At 53.2% G+C, this 26190-nt stretch overlaps 1 protein-coding gene across 1 annotated transcript in view; it reads right to left on the bottom strand.

Annotated features, from left to right (window-relative positions):
• The window catches only part of LOC145361240 (equilibrative nucleobase transporter 1-like), a 48596-nt gene that overhangs the window by 19243 nt on the left and 3163 nt on the right, over positions 1–26190 (bottom strand). Inside the window, exons 3-8 of the mRNA XM_080216874.1 lie at positions 22462–22508; positions 19442–19518; positions 17115–17207; positions 13570–13709; positions 7363–7556; positions 1913–2080 (exon numbers count right to left, since the gene is read on the bottom strand). Coding sequence (XP_080073000.1) covers positions 1913–2080; positions 7363–7556; positions 13570–13709; positions 17115–17207; positions 19442–19518; positions 22462–22508 — 719 coding nt within the window. The remainder of the gene's footprint in view (positions 1–1912; positions 2081–7362; positions 7557–13569; positions 13710–17114; positions 17208–19441; positions 19519–22461; positions 22509–26190) is intronic.

Here is a 26190-nt window from a genome sequence, read left to right as displayed (position 1 = left end):
CGTGGATTGGGGCTACGTTCACCACCCTCTGTAGTTCCTTGCGGTCTTGGGCAGAGCAGGAGCCCCACACCGAGACGTGGTAGATGGAATCCACAGTGCAAAAAGAGGCCAGTTTGCCCACCGATTTTGCACAGACAACAGCCCTACCCAACCTCTATTCCTGTAATCCCTGTATATTTACCCTACTGACCTTGAGTGGCAACTCAGCGCGGCCCATCCACCCAACTCTGGGTTGCGGGAGGGAACCCGAGCAGTGGGAGGTAAACCCACGCAGACACGGGGAGAATGTGCAGCCCCCCCTCCCCCCCCACAGGCTGGGGGCTCGAACCCGGGCCCCTGGCGCTGCAAAGCAGCCGTGCTAACCCACTGTGCCATCCGGGAAAGGCTCATTTCTACGAGGCCTCTGTAAAAGTTGCTGAGAGTCGTATGAAACGAGAACCTGAGAAATAGGAGCAGGAGTCGGGCCATCTCGCCCCTCGAGCCTGCCCCGCCATTCAATAAGATCACGGCTGATCTGATAGTGGATCCGTTCCCGCTCTCTCTCCCCTTGTCTATCTACCCGGGACTCGAATATATTCGGCGAGGTAGCCTCCATCACTTCAACGGGCAGAGAATTCCAGAGATTTGAGTGAAGAAGTTCATCCTCAACTCCGATCGAAACTGCCCCCCCTTATCTTGAGGTTGTGCCCTCTAGTCCTGCTATCCTTTCTAAGCGGGAAGAATCTCTCTTATCTTGAGGTTGTGCCCTCTAGTCCTGCTATCCTTTCTAAGCGGGAAGAATCTCTCTACCTCTACCCTATCCATCCCCTTCATTATCTTATACATCTCCATAAGATCCCCCCTTCTAAACTCCAACGAGTACAGACCCAGTCTATTCAATCTCTCCTCATAATCCAACCCCCTCAACTCCGGTATCAGCCTAGTGAACCTCCTCTGCACTCCCTCCAAGGCCAAAATATCCTTGTGTAAGTACGGCGCCCAAAACTGCACACAGTACTCCAGCAAGTAGTTTATAGCGAGGGGGATTGAATATAAAAGTAGGGAGGTCTTGCTGCGGCTGTATAGGGCATTGGTGAGGCCGCAGCTGGAGTACTGTGTGCAGTTTTGGGCGCCGTACTTACGCAAGGATATTTTGGCCTTGGAGGGAGTGCAGAGGAGGTTTACTAGGCTGATACCGGAGTTGAGGGGGTTGAGCTATGAGGAGAGGCTGAATAAACTAGGCTTGTACTCGTTGGAGTTTAGAAGAATGAGGGGAGATCTCATTGAGACGTATAAGATGATGAATGGGATGGATAGGATAGAGGTGGAGAGACTCTTCCCGCTCAGAAAGGACAGTAGGACTAGGGGGCACAGCCTCAAGATAAAGGGGTTAGAACGGAGTTGAGGAGGAACTTCTTCACTCAAAGGGTGGTGAATCTCTGGAATTCTCTGCCCGTTGAAGTGGTGGAGGCTACCTCGCTAAATATTTTTAAGAAGCGGGTTGATGGGTTCTTGATAAGAGAGGGGATTAAGGGTTATGGGGAGAGGGCCGGAATGTGGAACTGAGCCACGACAGATCAGCCATGATCTTATTGAATGGCGGGGCAGGCTCGAAGGGCTAGATGGCCTACTCCTGCTCCTATTTCTTATGTTCTTATGTTCTTATGTTCTTAAAGACCGTTTGCCTCCTCGATCGCCCGCTGCAGACTGGGTTTTTGCGACTCATGCACAAGGACGCCCAGATCCCTCTGCACCGTAGCACGTTTCTCCCTTTGAATGGGAATCCCTCCCACTATTATTGCGGCCAAAGTGGATAACCTCACGTTTGCCAATGTCGTACTCCATCTGCCAGGTCCTGACCCGCCCGCTCAGCCTCCGTGCCCTCCGCGCCCTCCGTGCCCTCCGCGCCAACCCTCCCCCCCCTCCCCATTACCTTCTGAGGTGTCCCCCTTGGCCAAGAGGGTCAACATGGGGTTCAGCGTCCCGATGAAGAGGTAGTGCCGGAGCTGCAAGACGGAGATCCAGAGGAGGTGAGTGAGGAAGAGTTTCGACAGGACGCAGCTCCGGAATGATCGGACCTTCTCCTCGTCGCCTCCGAGGGCTGGGGTGGAGGGAGGAGAGGGAGGAGAGGTCAACCGGCGAGGCAGAGGTTGCGGAGTTGAGCGGAGGAGGGGGGGTGGTGAGGATGTCCCGACGCTGGGCGTTTGGGGGGGGGGGGGGGGTCAGTTATAGACCCCCCCCCACCCTGGGGCAGGCGCGTGGCTCCTTGGGGGCGCGGAGGGAGTGGCGAGGAAGGATTTCGGCGGGCTTGGTTTGGTAGGGTAGGGACGTCAGCCCCCCTCCGATCCCCCTCGTCACGTCCCCTTGTCCTACCGCGGTCCCGCCCTCTCCCTTCCCTCCCGTTGGCCCCTCTCGGATCCGTTCGATGCGTCGGCATCAACTGATGACATGTCTCCCCCCCCCACCCCGCCGTCTGAAATGGTCTAACCCGAATCCTCAGACTGGGTTCTGGACTCCCCCCCCACCATCTGAAATGGTCTATCCCGAATCCTCAGACCTGGTTCTGGACTCCCCCCCCCGTCCTAAATGGTCTAACCCGAATCCTCAGACCTGGTTCTGGACTCCCCCCCCGTCCTAAATGGTCTATCCCGAATCCTCAGACCTGGTTCTGGACTCCCCCCCCAACCATCCTAAATGGTCTACCCCGAATCCTCAGACCTGGTTCTGGGCTCCCCCCCCCCCCCCCCCCCCCGTACTAAATGGTCTACCCCGAATCCTCAGACCAGGTTCTGGACTCCCCCCCCATACTAAATGGTCCAACCCGAATCCTCAGACCTGGTTCTGGACTCCACCCCCCCCCCGCCGTACTAAATGGTCTACCCCGAATCCTCAGACCTGGTTCTGGACTCCCCCCCCACTCCGTACTAAATGGTCTAACCCGAATCCTCAGACCTGGTTCTGGACTTCCCCCCCCCCCCGTACTAAATGGTCTACCCCGAATCGTCAGACCTGGTTCTGGACTCCCCCCCCAACCATCTTAAATGGTCTACCCCGAATCCTCAGACCTGGTTCTGGACTCCCCCCCTCCCATACTAAATGGTCTACCCCGAATCCTCAGACCTGGTTCTGCCCCCCCCCTGTACTAAATGGTCTACCCCGAATCCTCAGACCTGGTTCTGGAGTCCCCCCCCAACCATCCTAAATGGTCTACCCCGAATCCTCAGACCTGGTTCTGGACTCCCCCCCGTCCTAAATGGTCTCGCCCTGAACCCTCAGACTGTGACCCCCCCCAGTTCTGGACTCCCCCCGTCCTAAATGGTCTAACCCTGAACCCTCAGACTGTGACCCCCCCCTGGTTCTGGACTCCCCCTGTCCTAAATGGTCTCGCCCTGAACCCTCAGACTGTGACCCCCCCCCCCCCAAGTTCTGGACTCCCCCTGTCCTAAATGGTCTACCCCTGAACCCTCAGACTATGACCCCACCCCCTGTTCTGGACTCCCCCTGTCCTAAATGGTCTCGCCCTGAACCCTCAGACTGTGACCTCCCCCCGTATAACTACAGCAACACAACCTGGACTCGAAACCTCTCCCAGTGAAGTCCACTCACCTTCTCTACCGCCTGCTGCACCATGTTCAGCGACTGGCGCACAAGGACACCCAGATCCCTCTGCGCGCTCCCCTCTCCCCAATTTATAACCATTCAGGTAGCAGCTTGAATACAAGAGTTGGGACGTCTTGTTGACGTTGTACAAGACATTAGTAAGGCCACACTTGGAATACGGTCTACAGTTCCGCTCCCCCGATTATAGAAAGGATATTATTAAACGAGAGAGAGTGCAGAAGAGATTTATAGGATGCTACTGGGACTTGATGGTTTGAGTTATAAGGAGAGGCTGGATAGACTGGGACTTTTTTCTCTGGAATGTAGAGGGGTGATCGTATAGAGGTCTATAAAATAGTGAGGGGCACAGATCAGCTAGATAGTCAATATTGAGAAAAGATTTACTAGGATGCTACCCAGGACTTGATGGTTTGAGTTATAAGGAGAGGCTGGGATAGACTGGGACGTTTTTCTCTGGAGCGTAGGATGATCTTCTAGAGGTCTATAAAATAATCAGGGGCACAGATCAGCTAGATAGTCAATATCGAGAAAAGATTTACTCGGATGCTACCCAGGACTTGATGGTTTGAGTTATAAGGAGAGGCTGGATAGACTGGGACGTTTTTCTCTGGAGTGTAGGATGATCTTCTAGAGGTCTATAAAATAATCAGGGGCACAGATCAGCTAGATAGTCAATATCGAGAAAAGATTTACTCGGATGCTACCCAGGACTTGATGGTTTGAGTTATAAGGAGAGGCTGGATAGACTGGGACTTTTTTCTCTGGAGTGTAGGATGATCTTCTAGAGGTCTATAAAATAATGAGGGGCACAGATCAGCTAGATAGTCAATATCGAGAAAAGATTTACTCGGATGCTACCCAGGACTTGATGGTTTGAGTTATAAGGAGAGGCTGGATAGACTGGGACTTTTTTCTCTGGAGTGTAGGATGATCTTCTAGAGGTCTATAAAATAATGAGGGGCACAGATCAGCTAGATAGTCAATATTGAGAAAAGATTTACTCGGATGCTACCCAGGACTTGATGGTTTGAGTTATAAGGAGAGGCTGGATAGACTGGGACTTTTTTCTCTGGAGTGTAGGGTGATCTTCTAGAGGTCTATAAAATAATGAGGGGCACAGATCAGCTAGATAGTCAACATCTTTTCCCCAAAGGTAGGGGAGTCTAAAACTAGAGGGTTTAAGGTGAGAGCGGAGAGATATGAAAGTGTCCAGAGGGGGCAATTTTTTCACACAGAGCGTCTGGAACGAGCAGTAATAGAGGCGGGTATAATTTTGTCTTTTAAAAAGCGTTGAGACAGTTACGTGGGGAGAGAGGGATGGGAGTCAAACGCGGACAATTGGGATTAGCTTCGTGGTTTAAAACAAGACAAGATGGGCCTGTATCCATGCTATAAACCTCTCTGACGATACGACTGTGACTCATGTAATCCTCGAAGCTTTTATCTTGCACCCTGCAAATCCTGTTAATACTTTACTCCTTTTACGAGAGCTAAGAAGGAAGATGGCAAAGCTTGCCTTCATCAGGGCAAATTGCCAAGCTTTGTTGCAGCTTTATTGAACCTTAGTGAGGCCGCACTCGGAGTATAGCGTTCAATTCTGGGTCACACACACTACCAGAAGGACGTGGAGGGCTTTGGAGAGGGTTACAGAAAAGATTTCCCGGGATATTTGCCTGGTATTGGGGGGGGGGGATATGAGGAGAGGTCGGAGAAACTTGGGTTGCTCTCACTGGAGGTTGAGGGGGGAGACCTGATAGAAATCTACAAGATTATGAAGATAATCTTCATAATATCCCCCAGGGTCAATTACGCGGGGGGGCACAGGGTTAACATGCGAATGGGCAAGGTTGAAAGGAGATGTCCGAGGCAGATTTTTTCACACAGAGGGTACTGGGTGCCTGGAACTCGGTGCTGGAGGGAGGTAGTAGAAGAGGATACGATAGTGAGTTTTAAGGGACACCCAGACAAATGCATGAATAGGATGGGGGTAGAGGGATATGGTCCCCAGAAGGGTAGGGGGTTTTAGTTCAGACAATTGGCATGGCCAATCCCCCTAACCTACACATCTTTGGACACTAAGGGGCAATTTAGCATGGCCAATCCACCTAACCTGCACATCTTTGGACACTAAGGGGCAATTTAGCATGGCCAATCCACCTAACCTGCACATCTTTGGATACTAAGGGGCAATTTAGCATGGCCAATCCACCTAACCTACACATCTTTGGACACTAACGGACAATTTAGCATGGCCAATCCACCCTAACCTGCACATCTTTGGACACTAAGGGGCAATTTAGCATGGCCAATCCACCTAACCTGCACATCTTTGGACACTAAGGGGCAATTTAGCATGGCCAATCCACCTAACCTACACATCTTTGGACACTAAGGGACAATTTAGCATGGCCAATCCACCTAACCTGCACATCTTTGGACACTAAGGGACAATTTAGCATGGCCAATCCACCTAACATGCACATCTTTGGACACTAAAGGACAATTTAGCATGGCCAATCTGCCTAACCTGCACATTTTGGTGGCACAGTGGCACAGTGGGTTAGCACTGCTGCTTCTCAGCTCCAAGGACCTGGGTTCAATTCCCGGCTCAGGTCACTGTCCGCGTGGAGTTTGCACATTCTCCCCGTGTCTGCATGGGTTTCCTCCAGGTGCTCCGGTTCCCTCCCACAGTCCAAAGATGTGTAGGTTAGGCGGATTGGCCATGCTAAATTGCCCCTTAGTGTCCAAAGATGTGTAGGTTAGGTGGATTAGCCATGCTAAATTGCCCCATAGTGTCCAAAGATGTGTAGGTTAGGTGGATTGGCCATGCTAAATTGCCCCTTAGTGTCCAAAGATGTGCAGGTTAGGTGGATTGGCCATGCTAAATTGTCCCTTAGTGTCCAAAGATGTGCAGGTTAGGTGGATTGGCCATGCTAAATTGCCCCTTAGTGTCCAAAGATGTGCAGGTTAGGTGGATTGGCCATGCTAAATTGCCCCTTAGTGTCCAAAGATGTGCAGGTTAGGTGGATTGGCCATGCTAAATTGTCCCTTAGTGTCCAAAGATGTGTAGGTTAGGGTGGATTGGCCATGCTAAATTGCCCCTTAGTGTCCAAAGATGTGCAGGTTAGGTGGATTGGCCACGCTAAATTGTCCCTTAGTGTCCAAAGATGTGCAGGTTAGATGGATTGGCCATGCTAAATTGCCCCTTAGTGTCCAAAGATGTGTAGGTTGGGTGGATTGGCCATGCTAAATTGCCCCTTAGTGTCCAAAGATGTGCAGGTTAGGTGGATTGGCCATGCTAAATTGCCCCTTAGTGTCCAAAGATGTGCAGGTTAGGTGGATTGGCCATGATAAATTGCCCCTTAGTGTCCAAAGATGTGTAGGTTAGGGGGATTAGCGGGTAAATGTGTAGGGATATGGGGGTAGGCGGAAGTGGGAGTGTGGTCAGTGCAGATGGCCTCTTTCTGTGCCGCGGCGTTTCTGTGACTCTTTCGGACTGTGGGAGGAGACCGGAGCCCCCGGAGGAAACCCACGCAGACATGGGGAGAATGTGCGATCTCCACACGGACAGCGACTCAGGACTGGGGCTTGAACCCGGGTCCCTGAGAGGCAGCAGCGCTAACACCCGCGCCACCCCACTTGCCTGGGGAGCGGGAGGGCAGCTGATGAGGGCAAACGTCAAGGAAAGTGGAGAGGGAGGGAAAGCAGGTGGAGGAGTAGGGCTTTCCGAGGGAGTCTTGGCCCGGAAGAACGTTTCCAAACCTGTCGGAGCTTGTGGGAGCGGGTTCAGGCTGTCCAGCGAGTTCATGTCCTCCCGGAGCATCCACTTCCAGCGCCTCTTCTCTCCTCTATCTGCCACACTCTCCGCCTCTCCCCCTCGGAGTGCTTGGGTCTGTTTCCCCGGCAGTTCCTGTGTCTGGTACGACGCTCTCAGCCCCGGTGCACCGCACGTGACCCTGAAGCGCCCAGACAAGGAATATCTCGTTAGACGCGCGACCCAAAATACGATCGACCAGAATCGATTGCGTGAAATCCCAACCTCTTTTCTCCCGTTCGTCCGTGGGACGTGGGTTGGCCTGTATTTATTGCCCGTCCCCCAGGGCCAACCGCGTTGCCGTAGGCCAGACCAGGGTAAGGACGGCAGATTCCCTTTCCCGAAAGGGAACCAGATGGGTTTTTCCGACAATGCGTTTCTTCATCGCAAATTTTCACCATCCACCATGGTGGGATTCGAACCCGGGTCCCCAGAACGTCAGCTGAGTTTCTGGATTCATATTCCAGCGACCGTATCACGAGGCCATCGCCCCCCGCCCCTCCTTGACAAATAGGATCGGCGATACTCAAAACACAAACAAAATACTTTGGAAGGGTTTAACGGTCGGAGTGTTCAGGTTGTGTAAGGCGTTGGTGAGGCCAGATTTCGAGTAGTGCGTCCGGTTTTGGTCACCTCGTTACAGGAAGGATGCAAATAAGGTCGAACGAGTGCGGAGAAGGTGTGGCCGGGGCTTGAGGAGCTGAGTTACGGAGAGAGAGATTGAATCGGTTCCGACTTAGAGTGTAGGAGAATGAGGTGGAGATTTGATAGATGTGCATAAGGCGAGATGGGTATAGATAGAGTGAACGCAAGCAGGATTTTTCCACTGAGGCTCGGGGAGATTTGATAGATGTGCATAAGGCGAGATGGGTATAGATAGAGTGAACGCAAGCAGGCTTTTTCCACTGAGGCTCGGGGAGATTTGATAGATGTGCATAAGTTGAGATGGGTATAGATAGAGTGAACGCAAGCAGGATTTTTCCACTGAGGCTCGGGGAGATTTGATAGATGTGCATAAGGCGAGATGGGTATAGATAGAGTGAACGCAAGCAGGATTTTTCCACTGAGGCTCGGGGAGATTTGATAGATGTGCATAAGGCGAGATGGGTATAGATAGAGTGAACGCAAGCAGGATTTTTCCACTGAGGCTCGGGGAGATTTGATAGATGTACATAAGTTGAGATGGGTATAGATAGAGTGAACGCAAGCAGGCTTTTTCCACTGAGGCTCGGAGAGATTTGATAGATGTGCATAAGTTGAGATGGGTATAGATAGAGTGAACGCAAGCAGGATTTTTCCACTGAGGCTCGGGGAGATTTGATAGATGTGCATAAGGTGAGATGGGTATAGATAGAGTGAACGCAAGCAGGATTTTTCCACTGAGGCTCGGAGAGATTTGATAGATGTGCGTAAGTTGAGATGGGTATAGATAGAGTGAACGCAAGCAGGATTTTTCCACTGAGGCTCGGAGAGATTTGATAGATGTGCATAAGGTGAGATGGGTATAGATAGAGTGAACGCAAGCAGGCTTTTTCCACTGAGGCTCGGAGAGATTTGATAGATGTGCATAAGTTGAGATGGGTATAGATAGAGTGAACGCAAGCAGGATTTTTCCACTGAGGCTCGGGGAGATTTGATAGATGTGCATAAGGCGAGATGGGTATAGATAGAGTGAACGCAAGCAGGATTTTTCCACTGAGGCTCGGGGAGATTTGATAGATGTGCATAAGGCGAGATGGGTATAGATAGAGTGAACGCAAGCAGGATTTTTCCACTGAGGCTCGGGGAGATTTGATAGATGTGCATAAGGCGAGATGGGTATAGACAGAGTGAACGCAAGCAGGCTTTTTCCACTGAGGCTCGGAGAGATTTGATAGATGTGCATAAGTTGAGATGGGTATAGATAGAGTGAACGCAAGCAGGCTTTTTCCACTGAGGCTCGGGGAGATTTGATAGATGTGCATAAGTTGAGATGGGTATAGATAGAGTGAACGCAAGCAGGATTTTTCCACTGAGGCTCGGGGAGATTTGATAGATGTGCATAAGGCGAGATGGGTATAGATAGAGTGAACGCAAGCAGGCTTTTTCCACTGAGGCTCGGAGAGATTTGATAGATGTGCATAAGTTGAGATGGGTATAGATAGAGTGAACGCAAGCAGGATTTTTCAACCGAGGCGAGGGGAGAAAAGACAAACAGAGGGGTGAGGGTGAAAGGAGAAAAGTTTAAAGGGAATATTGCGGAGGATTCTTCAGGCAGAGAGGGAGCTGCCGGATAAAGTGGTGAACGCTTTTGACGTTTCAGAAACGGGTTCATGGATGAGGGGGGTGTGGAGGGTTACCGTTCAAGAGCAAGGAAGAGGCAGATAATGGTTCGGCACAGAGAAGAGGCGCCGAGAGGACCTGGTTCTGAGCCGCAATTTTCGATCGTTCTATTGTGAGTCTTTCTCCAAAGAATGAGTGGCGATTGTAAGGAGGTTAAGAAGGCATTTGAGGCTGGCGCGTTAGAACATGAGCTCCCTGATTAAGGGAGTGGGCCAGTTGGGAGGCCTTTCTCTTGCATTTGACCAGGAGTGTCCTAGTATAGACCCAAAGAACCCTGTACGCTGTTATCGGACGTGGAAATAATGGGACTTCTGTCTCAGGAGACTTGTTATGACCCTTCCCCTGGCACTAGGCTCAATTTTAGCGCGGCTAGCTCGCCCAACTGCACTGTGGGAGGAAAGCAGAGCGCCCGGAGGGAACCCACGCAGACACGGGGAGAATGTGCCCGCTCCCGAGGCCAGAATTTGAACCCAGTGCAAGGGTGCCAACTGCCATGCCAACCCAAAAGTCAACCCAACCCTTGAAAGGGTTGTAATGTTCTACGTTCTAACCCTTGAAAGGGGCACTCCTTTCGATTTGATACCAGGGCACGTTGATCGGTGGCCAAACGCTCTGCTGCCTGGGCTTATCACGACGCCATTAATCCAGAGAGTCAGTTCATACCTGGGGGACCCAGGTTCGAATCCCGCCACGGGAGAATTTCAATGCAATAAAAATCTGGATTTAAGAAGCGCCGTGAAACCTTTGTGGGAAAAACCCATCCGTTGCCCTAATTTCCTTCATTTATACACAGTGGCATCCCATCGCCTGAGCCTAGATCACCAAAAACCTTAAGAAGGAGGGACTGGGGTGACCCCTCTGGCCCACCCCGCCACTCGCACAATCCTAGCCAATCAAGAATTCCTCACGTCCGCTCTTCCCGGAACTTTTCCGGGGGAACTTCCCGATCCCAAATCTATCGGTGCCTTAAATAGACTCAAGGACTTTGGCACCCCCCACGGCTCTCTGAGATTCCAAAGGCTCCCCAACCCTCTGGGAGGGGACATCCTTCCCGACCTAAGCGATTGTGGACGGAATAACGGCAACCGGGAAAATGACAGCATGGGGATAGGCCATTCGGCCCTCCGAGCCAACATCGGCCATGCCTGAGCGAAAACTCCGGTGTCCAAATCCCAATATTCCCATCCTATTGACCCTTAAGAGTCACGATCGTATCCGCTCCCACCACCACTAGGTACCCTCTTCCCTACGCGTAAGAAAATTTGCTTTGTACATCTCCTTGCCCCTCGCACCTTATACCTGTACCTCCTCATCGTTGACTCTGGAGAAATCTTCCGACTATCTACTCTATCCATGCCCCTCAATCTTGTAGACTTCTATCGCGACACCCCTCGATTGCCAGTGAGAGGATTCGCCCGCCTCTCCTCATACCTCACGCCCTCCACACCAGGGGGGGCCCGCATCCTGGCAAACCTTTTCTCCACCCTCTCCAAATCCTCCTGGTAGCATGGCGACGAGAACTGAACGCTATATTCCAAGTGCGGCCTAGTGGAGGCTCTATAAGCCTTGGGGGGGGGGGGCGATTTCGAGGGGAGGAAATCCAAGGGCGGCGATGCTCTGGAATTCTCTGCCCTTCAAAGTGCTGGGGGCTACCTCGCTGGATATATCGAAGTCATGGGTGGCGAGGTCTCTGATAGACAAGGGGAGAGAGGGAGAGCGGGAAGGCCGCATTCCTTCTTGACCACCTCCTCTGCTTGCGTTGTCTCTTTCTGATGACACCAAAGTCGGAGGTGTGGTAGATAGTGAGGAAGGGTGTCTTAGTCTACAGGGAGACTTGGACAAGTTGCAGAGCTGGGCCGAGAGGTGGCGGATGGAGTTTAATGTGGAGAAGTGTGAGGTAGTTCACTTTGGTAGGAATAACAGATGTGTTGAGTATAGGGCTAACGGGAGGACTTTGAATAGTGTGGATGAGCAGAGGGATCTAGGTGTATGTGTACATAGATCCCTGAAAGTTGGGAATCAAGTAGATAAGGTTGTTAGGAAGGCGTACGGTGTCTTGGCGTTTATTGGTAGGGGGATTGAATTTAGGAGTCGCAGCGTCATGTTGCAACTGTACACAACTCTGGTGCGGCCGCACTTGGAGTACTGTGTGCAGTTCTGGTCCCCACATTATAGGAAGGATGTGGAGGCTTTGGAGAGGGTGCAGAGGAGGTTTACCAGGATGTTGCCTGGTATGGAGGGAAGGTCCTATGAGGAGAGACTGAGGGATTTGGGGTTGTTTTCGTAAGAAAGAAGGCGGCTAAGAGGGGATCTTATTGAACCATATAAGATGATTAGAGGTTTAGATAGGGTGGACATTGATAGCCTTTTTCCTCGGATGGAGAAAGCTAGCACGAGGGGGCATGGCTTTAAATTAAGGGGTGATAGTTATAGGACGGATGTCAGGGGTAGGTTCTATACCCAGAGGGTGGTGAGGGATTGGAATGCCCTGCCTGCTGCAGTTGTAGATGCGCCTAGTTTGGGGGCGTTTAAGAGATCCGTGGATAGGTTTATGGACAAAAAGGGTTTGGTTTAGGTTAGAGGGTCATTGCTTTAACTGGTCGGCACAACATCGTGGGCCGAAGGGCCTGTTCTGCGCTGTTATGTTCTATGTTCTATGTTCTCTGACCCTGTAGATTGACTAATTCCTGCGTACCTGTCCTCTGATACATAAAACGCTGAGGATTCTAGCCTTGAACTCTCGGTATATTAGCTGTTATCGCATACATAAACACTCCGGTTGATCCCAGACTGTGATAGACTCCGAGATAGGGATCTCTCACGAGACATGAATTCCCGTGGTCATATCCCGCTTTTTAACCCACTTCCACTTTTTGTTAACCGCTCCCCATATAAGCCACGCCAAATCCTCGATTAGATACAGCCCGGGAGATGTCGAGATAACATATCATTTCTGTTGATGCCAGTGGATAAACAGCCATAAATCTCGCAATCAGAATTCCAACTGGTAATAACTATAAATCTACATTAAAAAAACACCTCCAAGGTGCTTGGTGCTGCTGCCTCCACAGTGCCAGTGTCTAAGGTTCGATTCCTGGCTGGAGTTTGCACATCCTCCCCGTGTCTGCATGGGTTTTCTACAGGGTGTCCCAGTTTCCTCCCACAGTCCAACGATATGTAGGTTAGGTGGATTGGCCGTGCTAAATTGCCCCTTAGTGTCCAAAGATGTGCAGGTTAGATGGATTGGCCATGCTAAATTGTCCCTTAGTGTCCAAAGATGTGTAGGTTAGGTGGATTGGCCATGCTAAATTGTCCCTTAGTGTCCCAAAGATGTGCAGGTTAGGTGGATTGGCCATGCTAAATTGTCCCTCAGTGTCCAAAGATGTGTAGGTTAGGTGGATTGGCCATGCTAAATTGTCCCTTAGTGTCCAAAGATGTGTAGGTTAGGTGGATTGGCCATGCTAAATTGCCCCTTAGTGTCCAAAGATGTGTAGGTTAGGTGGATTGGCCAGGCTAAATTGCCCCTTAGTGTCCAAAGATGTGCAGGTTAGGTGGATTGGCCATGCTAAATTGCCCCTTAGTGTCCAAAGATGTGTAGGTTAGGTGGATTGGCCATGCTAAATTGCCCCTTAGTGTCCAAAGATGTGTAGGTTAGGTGGATTGGCCATGCTAAATTGTCCCTTAGTGTCCAAAGATGTGTAGGTTAGGGGCTTTGGGAAGCGATGCAGACTCGATGGGCCAAATGGCCTCTGTCAGGTTTCATTCCGCGAATAAAACTCCTGAACCCTCCATCCAATTTGGGCTGGGAGAGCTGGGTATCGCCGCGTCCTTACCCGTAGGTGTAGCCCTTTGGTAACGGGAAAGGAATGTGTCTCTGTGGGAGCAGGAAGAGGGTGCGGAGGACGTGTACGACGCTGAGGGAGCTGATGAACAGGAATATCGACATGAGGGAAATTCCAGCCTCGTACAGGACCTACAGGTGGAGAGAGAGACAAGAGATGGGCACTGAACCCAGAGCCCAGCACCGTCGCATCACCCCCTGTGTCTCCCTCCCTCTCTCTGAGCGCTCACTCATCCATTTCCCAGCCACGCTCTATCCATCGCACCCCTCCCTCGTGTGCTTTCATCCTCCGCCTCTCTCCCTCCTTCCCTCGCTCACACCCTCCCGGTTTGTCTTTCTCCCCGACTCCCCTCCTCTCTCCGCACTCCCTCTCTCTCCCCATCCCTCCCCCTATCTCTCTTCCTCAGCATCTCACTCCCTCGCTCATCATTGTCTCTCATTTTGCACCCTCTATCTTTCTCTCTCTCTCTACTCTCCCCTCTACTGCTCTCCCTCGTTCTCTATCTCTATCTCTCCCTCTACTGCTCTCCCCCGTTCTCTATCTCCATCTCTCTATCTCTCCCTCTACTGCTCTCCCTCGTTCTCTATCTCCATCTCTCTATCTCTCCCTCTACTGCTCTCCCTCATTCTCTATCTCTATCTCTCCCTCTACTGCTCTCCCTCGTTCTCTATCTCCATCTCTCTATCTCTCTCTCTACTGCTCTCCCTCGTTCTCTATCTCCATCTCTCTATCTCTCCCTCTACTGCTCTCCCTCGTTCTCTATCTCCATCTCTCTATCTCTCCCTCTACTGCTCTCCCTCGTTCTCTATCTCCATCTCTTTATCTCTCTCTCTACTGCTCTCCCTCGTTCTCTATCTCTATCTCTCCCTCTACTGCTCTCCCTCGTTCTCTATCTCCATCTCTCTATCTCTCCCTCTACTGCTCTCCCTCGTTCTCTATCTCCATCTCTCTATCTCTCCCTCTACTGCTCTCCCTCGTTCTCTATCTCCATCTCTCTATCTCTCCCTCTACTGCTCTCCCTCGTTCTCTATCTCCATCTCTCCCTCTACTGCTCTCCCTTGTTCTCTATCTCCATCTCTGTCTCTCCCTCTACTGCTCTCCCTCGTTCTCTATCTCCATCTCTCCATCTCTCCCTCTACTGCTCTCCCTCGTTCTCTATCTCCATCTCTCTATCTCTCCCTCTACTGCTCTCCCTCGTTCTCTATCTCCATCTCTCTATCTCTCCCTCTACTGCTCTCCCTCGTTCTCTATCTCCATCTCTCCATCGCTCCCTCTACTGCTCTCCCCCGTTCTCTATCTCCATCTCTCTATCTCTCCCTCTACTGCTCTCCCTCGTTCTCTATCTCCATCTCTGTCTCTCCCTCTACTGCTCTCCCTCGTTCTCTATCTCCATCTCTCTGTCTCTCCCTCTACTGCTCTCCCTCGTTCTCTATCTCCATCTCTCCATCTCTCCCTCTACTGCTCTCCCTCGTTCTCTATCTCCATCTCTCTGTCTCCACTTTCTCTGGGTCTCTCTCTTGCTCCCTCTCTCTTGGTCTCTGCCTCCCTCTCTCTGGCTCCCTCCCTCCCTCTCTCTCCCTCCCTCCCTCCCTCTCTCTCTATCCCTCTCTCTGCCTCCTCCCTCCCTTTCTCTCTATCCCTCTCTCTGCCTCCCTCCCTCCCTCTCTCTCTCTGTCCCTCTCTCTGCCTCCCTCCCTCCCTCTCTCTGGCTCCCTCCCTCTCTCTCACTCCCTCTCTCCTTCCCTCCCTCTCTCTATCCCTTTCTCTGGCTCCCTCCCTCTCGCTCCCTCCCTCCCTCTCTCTCCCTCCCTCCCTCGCTCCCTCTCTCCCTCTCTCTGGCTCCCTCCCTCCCTCTCTCTCCCTCTCTCTGGCTCCCTCCCTCCCTCTCTCTCTCTCCCCCTCTCTGGCTCCCTCCCTCTCTCTCCCTCCCTCTCTCTGCCTCCCTCCCTCCCTCTCTCTCTATCCCTCTCCTGCTCCCTCCCTCTCTCTCTATCCCTCTCTCTGCCTCCCTCCTCCCCTCTCTCTCGCCCCCTCTCTGCCTCCCTCCCTCTCTCTCTATCCCTCTCTCTGCCTCCCTCCCTCCCTCTCTCTCGCCCCCTCTCTGGCTCCCTCCCTCTCTCTCTATCCCTCTCTCCTCTCCCTCCCTCCCTCCCTCTCTCTATCCCTCTCTCTCTCTCCCTCCCTCCCTCTCTCTATCCCTCTCTCTCCCTCCCTCCCTCTCTCTCTATCCCTCTCTCTCTCCCTCCCTCCCTTCCTATATCCCTCTCTCTCCCTCCCCTCCCTCTCTCTCTATCCCTCTCTCTGGCTCCCTCCCTCTCTCTCTCTCTATCCCTCTCTCTCCCTCCCTCCCCTTCTCTCTATCCCTCTCTCTGCCTCCCTCCCTCCCTCTCTCTCTATCCCTCTCTCTGCCTCCCTCCCCTTCTCTCTATCCCTCTCTCTGCCTCCCTCCCTCCCTCTCTCTCTATCCCCCACTCTGGCTCCCTCCCTCTCTCTCTCTCCCCCTCTCTGGCTCCCTCCCTCTCTCTCTCTCCCCCTCTCTGGCTCCCTCCCTCTCTCTCTCTCTCCCCCTCTCTGGCTCCCTCCCTCTCTCTCTATCCCTCTCTCTCCCTCCCTCCCTCTCTCTCTCTCTCCCCCTCTCTGGCTCCCTCCCTCTCTCTATCCCTCCCTCCCTCTCTCTATCCCTCTCTCTGCCTCCCTCCCTCCTTCTCTCTATCCCTCTCTTTGGCTCCCTCCCTCTCTCTATCCCTCTCTCTGCCTCCCTCCCTCCCCTTCTCTCAATCCCTCTCTCTGCCTCCCTCCCCTTCTCTCTATCCCTCTCTCTGCCTCCCTCCCTCCCTCTCTCTCTATCCCCCACTCTGGCTCCCTCCCTCCCTCTCTCTATCCCTCTCTTTGGCTCCCTCCCTCTCTCTATCCCTCTCTCTGCCTCCCTCCCTCCCCTTCTCTCTATCCCTCTCTCTGCCTCCCTCCCCTTCTCTCTATCCCTCTCTCTCTCCCTCCCTCCCTCTCTCTATCCCTCTCTCTGCCTCCCTCCCTCCCACTCTCTCTATCCCTCTCTCTGGCTCCCTCCCTCTCTCTCTCTATCCCTCTCTCTCCCTCCCTCCCTCTCTCTCTATCCCTCTCTCCTTCTCCCCCTCTCCCTCTCTCTCTCTCCCTGTCTAACCTCCGACCTCCCTCTCCTCTCCCTCCCCGCCCTCTCCGACCCTCTCTTTGTCCCTCTCCCCCCACCTCTCTCTCTCTCTCTCTCTCGCCAACCCCATCTCCCTCCCTCTATCTCTCGCCATCACCCTCACTCTCCCTCCCCGGCCCGCCCACTCCCCCCACCCCTCCTCTCTCCCTCAGAGAGAGAGAGTGAGAGTGAGATAGGGAGGGTATCTCTCAATGGGGGCACAGTTGGCAGCAGGGCAATCATTGGACTGTCTGCTGACCTTTGACCCTGTGAGATGCCCCCCTCTTCACCTCCGACACTCTGGGAGGGTCTTAAGAGAGAGAGGGGCACAGTTTTGGCCCTTTGGAGTGCCGGACTCACAAACTCTCACCTTCACCAGGAGGAACGCAGAGGAAGACGAAGCAAAGGCCCCGTTGTATAATGTGATCACTGTTGACCGCTTGCTCCCAAATAGATTACCGACCTGAGATTCAGAGAATACAGTCAGTGGGGGGAGGCGAGGGGAGGCTGAGCTGCAGACAGAGTGGAGACAGTCAATGGGGTTAAGCTGCAGACACTCCCTCAGCACTGACCCTCCGACAGTGCGGCGCTCCCTCAGCACGGACCCTCCGACAGTGCGGCACTCCCTCGGCACTGACCCTCTGACAGTGCGGCACTCCCTCAGCACTGACCCTCTGACAGTGCGGCACTCCCTCAGCACTGACCCTCTGACAGTGCGGCACTCCCTCAGCACTGACCCTCCGACAGTGCGGCACTCCCTCAGCACGGACCCTCCGACAGTGCGGCACTCCCTCAGCACTGACCCTCTGACAGTGTAGCACTCCCTCAGCACTGACCCTCTGACAGTGCGGCGCTCCCTCAGCACTGACTCTCTGACAGTGCGGTGCTCCCTCAGCACTGACCCTCTGACAGTGCGGCACTCCCTCAGTAGTGAACCTCTGACAGTGCGGCACTCCCTCAGCACTGACCCTCTGACAGTGCGGCACTCCCTCAGCACTGACCCTCTGACAGTGCGGCGCTCCCTCAGTACTGACCCTCTGACAGTGCGGCGCTCCCTCAGCACTGACTCTCTGACAGTGCGGTGCTCCCTCAGCACTGACCCTCTGACAGTGCGGCACTCCCTCAGTAGTGAACCTCTGACAGTGCGGCACTCCCTCAGCACTGACCCTCTGACAGTGCGGCACTCCCTCAGCACTGACCCTCTGACAGTGCGGCGCTCCCACAGTACTGACCCTCTGACAGTGCGGCGCTCCCTCAGCACTGACCCTCTGACAGTGCGGCACTCCCTCAGCACTGACCCTCTGACAGTGCGGCACTCCCTCAGCACTGACCCTCTGACAGTGCGGCGCTCCCTCAGCACTGACCCTCTGACAGTGCGGCACCCCCTCAGCACTGACCCTCTGACAGTGCGGCACTCCCTCAGCACTGACCCTCTGACAGTGCGGCACTCCCTCAGCACTGACCCTCTGACAGTGCGGCACTCCCTCAGCACTGACCCTCTGACAGTGCGGCACTCCCTCGGCACTGACCCTCTGACAGTGCGGCACTCCCTCAGCACTGACCCTCTGACAGTGCGGCGCTCCCTCAGCACTGACCCTCTGACAGTGCGGCACTCCCTCAGCACTGACCCTCTGACACTGCGGCACTCCCTCAGCACTGACCCTCTGACAGTGCGGCACTCCCTCAGCACTGACCCTCTGACAGTGCGGCGCTCCCTCAGCACTGACTCTCTGACAGTGCGGTGCTCCCTCAGCACTGACCCTCTGACACTGCGGCACTCCCTCAGTAGTGAACCTCTGACAGTGCGGCACTCCCTCAGCACTGACCCTCTGACAGTGCGGCACTCCCTCAGCACTGACCCTCTGACAGTGCGGCGCTCCCTCAGCACTGACCCTCTGACAGTGCGGCGCTCCCTCAGCACTGACCCTCTGACAGTGCGGCGCTCCCTCAGCACTGACCCTCTGACAGTGCGGCGCTCCCTCGGCACTGACCCTCTGACAGTGCGGCACTCCCTCAGTACTGACCCTCTGACAGTGCGGCACTCCCTCAGCACTGTCCCTCTGACAGTGCGGCACTCCCTCAGCACTGACCCTCTGACAGTGCGGCGCTCCCTCAGCACTGACCCTCTGACAGTGCGGCACTCCCTCAGCACCGTCCCTCTGACAGTGCGGCACTCCCTCAGCACTGACCCTCTGACAGTGCGGCACTCCCTCAGCACTGACCCTCTGACAGTGCGGCACTCCCTCGGCACTGACCCTCTGACAGCGCGGCACTCCCTCAGCACTGACCCTCTGACAGTGCGACACTCCCTCAGCACTGACCCTCTGACAGTGCGGCGCTCCCTCGGCACTGACCCTCTGACAGTGCGGCACTCCCTCAGCACTGACCCTCTGACAGTGCGGCGCTCCCTCAGCGCTGACCCTCTGACAGTGCGGCACTCCCTCAGCACTGACCCTCCGACAGTGCGGCACTCCCTCAGCACTGACCCTCTGACAGTGCGGCACTCCCTCAGCACTGACCCTCTGACAGTGCGGCGCTCCCTCAGCACTGACCCTCTGACAGTGCGGCACTCCCTCAGCACTGACCCTCTGACAGTGCGGCACTCCCTCAGCACTGACCCTCTGACAGTGCGGCGCTCCCTCAGCACTGACCCTCTGACAGGGCGGCACTCCCTCGGCACTGACCCTCCGACATTACCTGCATGTTTGTGATGTAGAAGGTTCCTCCCCCCACTGCGAGTAGTGATGCTGCCGGGAACATGAGGATGGATGTTACTGTGGAGGAGGAAGGGAGGGAGGGAGAGAGAGCGTGAGGAAACATTTGAGCAGCGATGTTCGAACTTTCTCTATGAATGCTAATTTGGGATTCAAAATGGCCGGCGTCTGGATGACATTTTCCGTGTCGGAGACAACAACGCGCGGGCCAAACCACAGTTCGAACCGTCGGAAAGTACACAAGGAGTTCGTTCAGCCCATCGAACCTGTGCTAGCCCGTGGCATCCACTTCTAATCCCACCTTCCTGCACCAGACCAGACTTTTTCACCGCTTACAGTGCAGGCCTAGACACTTCTCAGCCAATAAAGTGTGGACGGTGGCTGCCCTGACCCCGGGGGGGGGGGGGTTCAAAGTTCAGAGGTCACATCGACAGAGATGTGCCAAGGGAGAAGGTGAGTGTCAAAGCTCAGTGGGTCGGATTTGGTGAAGGTTGGGGAGGTAGGTAGCAGAGGGAGAGGGCATTGCGGCACTCCCTCAGCACTGACCCTCTGACAGTGCGGCACTCCCTCAGCGCTGACCCTCTGACAGTGCGGCACTCCCTCAGCACTGACCCTCTGACAGTGCAGCGCTCCCTCAGCGCTGGCCCTCTGACAGTGCGGCACTCCCTCAGCACTGACCCTCTGACAGTGCGGCACTCCCTCAGCACTGACCCTCTGACAGTGCGGCACTCCCTCAGCACTGACCCTCTGACAGTGCAGCGCTCCCTCAGCGCTGACCCTCTGACAGTGCGGCACTCCCTCAGCACTGACCCTCTGACAGTGCGGCACTCCCTCAGCACTGACCCTCTGACAGTGCGGCACTCCCTCAGCACTGACCCTCTGACAGTGCGGCATTCCCTCAGCACTGACCCTCTGACAGTGCGGCACTCCCTCAGCACTGTCCCTCTGACAGTGCGGCACTCCCTCAGCACTGACCCTCTGACAGTGCGGCACTCCCTCAGCACTGACCCTCTGACAGTGCGGCACTCCCTCAGCACTGACCCTCTGACAGTGCGGCACTCCCTCAGCACTGACCCTCTGACAGTGCGACACTCCCTCAGCACTGACCCTCTGACAGTGTAGCACTCCCTCAGCACTGACCCTCTGACAGTGCGGCACTCCCTCAGCACTGACCCTCTGACAGTGCGGCACTCCCTCAGCACTGACCGTCTGACAGTGCGGCACTCCCTCAGCACTGACCCTCTGACAGTGCGGCACTCCCTCAGCACTGACCCTCTGACAGTGCGGCACTCCCTCAGCTCTGACCCTCTGACAGTGTGGCACTCCCTCAGCACTGACCCTCTGACAGTGTGGCACTCCCTCAGCACTGACCCTCTGACAGTGCGGCACTCCCTCAGCACTGACCCTCTGACAGTGCGGCACTCCCTCAGCACTGACCCTCTGACAGTGCGGCACTCCCTCAGCACTGACCCTCTGACAGTGTGGCACTCCCTCAGCACTCACCCTTGAAATTGAGCATGGCCAATCCACCTAACCTGCACATCTATGGACACTAAGGGGCAATTTAGCATGGCCAATCCACCTAACCTGCACATCTTTGGACACTAAGGGGCAATTTAGCATGGCCAATCCACCTAACCTACACATCTTTGGACACTAAGGGGCAATTTAGCATGGCCAATCCACCTAACCTACACATCTTTGGACACTAAGGGGCAATTTAGCATGGCCAATCCACCTAACCTACACATCTTTGGACACTAAGGGGCAATTTAGCATGGCCAATCCACCTAACCTACACATCTTTGGACACTAAGGGGCAATTTAGCATGGCCAATCCACCTAACCTACACATCTTTGGACAGTAAGGGGCAATTTAGCATGGCCAATCCACCTAACCTACACATCTTTGGACACTAAGGGGCAATTTAGCATGGCCAATCCACCTAACCTACACATCTTTGGACACTAAGGGGCAATTTAGCATGGCCAATCCACCTAACCTGCACATCTTTGGACACTAAGGGACAATTTAGCATGGCCAATCCACCTAACCTGCACATCTTTGGACACTAAGGGACAATTTAGCATGGCCAATCCACCTAACCTACACAATTTTGGACACTAAGGGACAATTTAGCATGGCCAATCCACCTAACCTGCACATCTTTGGACACTAAGGGACAATTTAGCATGGCCAATCCACCTAACCTACACATCTTTGGACACTAAGGGGCAATTTAGCATGGCCAATCCACCTAACCTACACATCTTTGGACACTAAGGGGCAATTTAGCATGGCCAATCCACCTAACCTACACATCTTTGGACACTAAGGGACAATTTAGCATGGCCAATCCTCCTAACCTACACATCTTTGAACACTAAGGGGAATTTAGCATGGCCAATCCACCTAACCTACACATCTTTGGACACTAAGGGACAATTTAGCATGGCCAATCCACCTAAACTACACATCTTTGGACACTAAGGGACAATTTAGCATGGCCAATCCACCTAACCTGCACATCTTTGGACACTAAGGGGCAATTTAGCACGGCCAATCCACCTACCTACACATCTTTGGACTGTGGGAGGAAACTGGAGCACCCGGAGGAAACCCACGCAGACATGGGGGGAATGTGCAAACTCCACACAGACAGTGACCCGAGCCAGGAATCGAACCTGGGACCCTGGCGCCGCGGGGCAGCAGCGCTAACCCACTGTGCCACCGTGCTATCATTCAAGCTAAAATTGGCTTGAGTTCTTCCAACGCTGACACTGTAACTATCAACCTGACCCCCTCTCCGAAAGAACCGCAGTTCCCAACGTGATTTCCCGGAGGGAATTAGCGCCTCCGGAGAATTATCCTGAGCTGTGAGGTTCCGAGAGGGATTCACAGCAGTATCTCCCCTTCAGACATGACGTAGGGGAGGTTGCAGTTGACAAAGCCTTTCCCATCCGGTTTCGGAAGGGGGGACGGTGAATGGGAGCGATACTCACCGGCAGTGGAGAAAGCTATCATTAGCGTCGCTGTGGTGTACATGGTTCTGCGGAGATTAAAACACACAAACGATCAGAATTCCTCGCCAAATCGGACAGCTCCTCCACATTCTCACTCCCCTACCCCCTGTCCCCTCACTCCATCATGCACACATACAGCGGGCTGTAAACTGGTGGGCTGGCTTTCTTAGTGAGATAATTCAAGGAAAAGAAATGGGATGTGTCCCTTAGTGTCCAAATTGTCCCTTAGTGTCCAAATTGTCCCTTAGTGTCCAAATTGTCCCTTAGTGTCCAAAGATGTGCAGGTTAGGTGGATTGGCCATGCTAAATTGCCCCTTAGTGTCCAAAGATGTGCAGGTTAGGTGGATTGGCTATGCTAAATTGCCCCTTAGTGTCCAAAGATGTGCAGGTTAGGTGGATTGGCCATGCTAAATTGCCCCTTAGTGTCCAAAGATGTGTAAGTTAGGTGGATTGGCCATGCTAAATTGTCCCTTAGTGTCCAAAGATGTGCAGGTTAGGTGGATTGGCCATGCTAAAGTGCCCCTTAGAGTCCAAAGATGTGTAGATTAGGGGGATTGGCCATGCTAAATTGTCCCTTAGTGTCCAAAGATGTGTAGGTTAGGTGGATTGGCCATGCTAAATTGTCCCTTAGTGTCCAAAGATGTGCAGGTTAGGTGGATTGGCCATGCTAAATTGTCCCTTAGTGTCCAAAGATGTGCAGGTTAGGTGGATTGGCCATGCTAAATTGCCCCTTAGTGTCCAAAGATGTGTGGGTTAGGTGGATTGGCCATGCTAAATTGCCCCTTAGTGTCCAAAGATGTGTAGGTTAGGTGGATTGGCCATGATAAATTGTCCCTTACTGTCCAAAGATGTGTAGGTTAGGTGGATTGGCCATGCTAAATTGTCCCTTAGTGTCCAAAGATGTGTAGGTTAGGTGGATTGGCCATGCTAAATTGTCCCTTAGTGTCCAAAGATGTGCAGGTTAGATGGATTGGCCATGCTAAATTGCCCCTTAGTGTCCAAAGATGTGCAGGTTAGGTGGATTGGCCATGCTAAATTGTCCCTTAGTGTCCAAAGATGTGTAGGTTAGGTGGATTGGCCATGCTAAATTGCCCCTTAGTGTCCAAAGATGTGTAGGTTAGGTGGATTGGCCATGCTAAATTGCCCCTTAGTGTCCAAAGATGTGTAGGTTAGGTGGATTGGCCATGCTAAATTGCCCCTTAGTGTCCAAAGATGTGCAGGTTAGGGGGATTGGCCATGCTAAATTGCCCTTTAGTGTCCAAAGATGTGTAGGTTAGGTGGTTTGGCCATGCTAAATTGCCCCTTAGTGTCCAAAGATGTGTAGGTTAGGTGGATTGGCCATGATAAATTGTCCCTTACTGTCCAAAGATGTGTAGGTTAGGGTGGATTGGCCATGCTAAATTGCCCCTTAGTGTCCAAAGATGTGCAGGTTAGGTGGATTGGCCATGCTAAATTGCCCCCTAGTGTCCAAAGATGTGCAGGTTAGGTGGATTGGCCGTGCTAAATTGCCCCTTAGTGTCCAAAGATGTGTAGGTTAGGTGGATTGGCCATGCTAAATTGCCCCCTAGTGTCCAAAGATGTGCAGGTTAGGTGGATTGGCCGTGCTAAATTGCCCCTTAGTGTCCAAAGATGTGCAGGTTAGGTGGATTGGCCATGCTAAATTGCCCCTTAGTGTCCAAAGATGTGCAGGTTAGGTGGATTGGCCGTGCTAAATTGCCCCTTAGTGTCCAAAGATGTGCAGGTTAGGTGGATTGGCCATGCTAAATTGCCCCTTAGTGTCCAAAGATGTGTAGGTTAGGTGGATTGGCCATGCTAAATTGTCCCTTAGTGTCCAAAGATGTGTAGGTTAGGTGGATTGGCCAGGCTAAATTGCCCCTTAGCGTCCAAAGATGTGTAGGTTAGGTGGATTGGCCATGCCAAATTGTCCCTTAGTGTCCAAAGATGTGTAGGTTAGGTGGATTGGCCATGCTAAATTGCCCCTTAGTGTCCAAAGATGTGCAGGTTAGGTGGATTGGCCATGCTAAATTGCCCCTTAGTGTCCAAAGATGTGCAGGTTAGGTGGATTGGCCATGCTAAATTGTCCCTTAGTGTCCAAAGATGTGTAGGTTAGGTGGATTGGCCATGCTAAATTGCCCCTTATTGTCCAAAGATGTGTAGGTTAGGTGGATTGGCCATGCTAAATTGCCCCTTAGTGTCCAAAGATGTGCAGGTTAGGTGGATTGGCCATACTAAATTGTCCCTTAGTGTCCAAAGATGTGCAGGTTAGGTGGATTGGCCGTGGGAAATTGCCCCTTATTATCAGAGGGACTAGCTGGGGTTATGGGCACAGGGTCTGGGTGGGATTGCGTTCAGTGCAGACACAATGGGCCAAATGGCCTTGTTCTGCACTGGAGGATTCTATCTATCTATCTATCTATCTATCTATCTATCTATGTATCTATCTATGTATCTATCTATCTATCTATCTAACAGTGACGGGGTCTCACAGCGCGACAAACCTTCCTCTCCAGGGAGGGTGCGAACATCGCTCGGGACGAAGAATCTCTCCAAACCAAATTATTGAAAAGTTGGGGTCATCAATTTTCTTAGCCAATCAGGGGCTGAGAATTGGAGAGGAAGAGTGTTCCCAGTCGCCATTGGCCCCCGTACCACGTTGGTTACCCGATTGGTTACCCAGTGGAGGTCGGGGAGAGGGCGTCGGCGAGAATATGGAGGGTATGGGGGCTCAGCTTTCTAATGCGCCCCCTGGAGGTGTGGAGGGGGAATGACAGCCGGTGTGGAACGGCCAATGTGGGAGAAATAAATATCATGGGAGAAGAATTAGGAGCAGGAGTCGGCCTCTCCAGCCTGCTCCGCCAATCAATAAGATCATGGCTGACCTTTCCGTGGAGTCAGTTCCACTCACTCGCCCGCTCAACCTCAATCCCTTCAAAAATCGATCTATCCTTGCCTCAATGAGGGAGGCTTGACCAGGCAAGAGAATTCCACAGATTCACAACCCTTACAATATCCTGATTCCCCTCCCGCTCCCATATCCATAGAACCATCGAACCCTCCAGTGCAGAAAGAGGCCCTCCGAATCTACACCAAACACAATCCCACCTCTCCCCATATCTCTACATATTATCCCCACCAATCTTTCTCACCCTCGATCCCTTTGTCCCCCCAAACGCTGCACCTAATGTCTCCTCGGAATCGCACGACGTTTTGGCCTCAGCGACTCTCCGCGGGGGCCAAGTTCCCCACGTTCATTTATACGCGTCGCAAGTCGGCTGACATTAACACCGCAATGAAGTTACCGTGAACAAAAAATAAAAATCACCCTCGGCGCCTATACACTCCTGTCCGGGGTTACACTGAGGGGGGATTTAACACCTCACCAGCGCGTCTTTCGGAGGGAACCCACGCAGACACGGGGAGAATGTGCGGACTCCACTGACCCGAGGCCGGGAATCGTACCAGAATCCCTCGTGCTGTGAGGCAGCAGTGCTAACCCCTCTCTTCAACTCAATCCTTTATGATTTTCCCCTTATCCTCAATCTATGATACCCTAATTAAGCGGAGAGAGTGGGAAAATGGAACTGATCCACTTCAGATCAGCCATGATCTTATTGAATGGCGGGGCAGGCTCGAGGGGCTGGAGGGCCGACTCCAGCTCCTATTTCTTAGGTTCTTTCCGTTTTAGCTTAGGAAGGCAGATCGTTACTT

Source organism: Carcharhinus amblyrhynchos, chromosome 34 (genome assembly GCF_965287045.1).
Source record: "Carcharhinus amblyrhynchos chromosome 34, sCarAmb.v2.hapA, whole genome shotgun sequence".
Taxonomy (NCBI): domain Eukaryota; kingdom Metazoa; phylum Chordata; class Chondrichthyes; order Carcharhiniformes; family Carcharhinidae; genus Carcharhinus; species Carcharhinus amblyrhynchos.
This window is presented reverse-complemented; position numbering and strand designations above follow the sequence as displayed.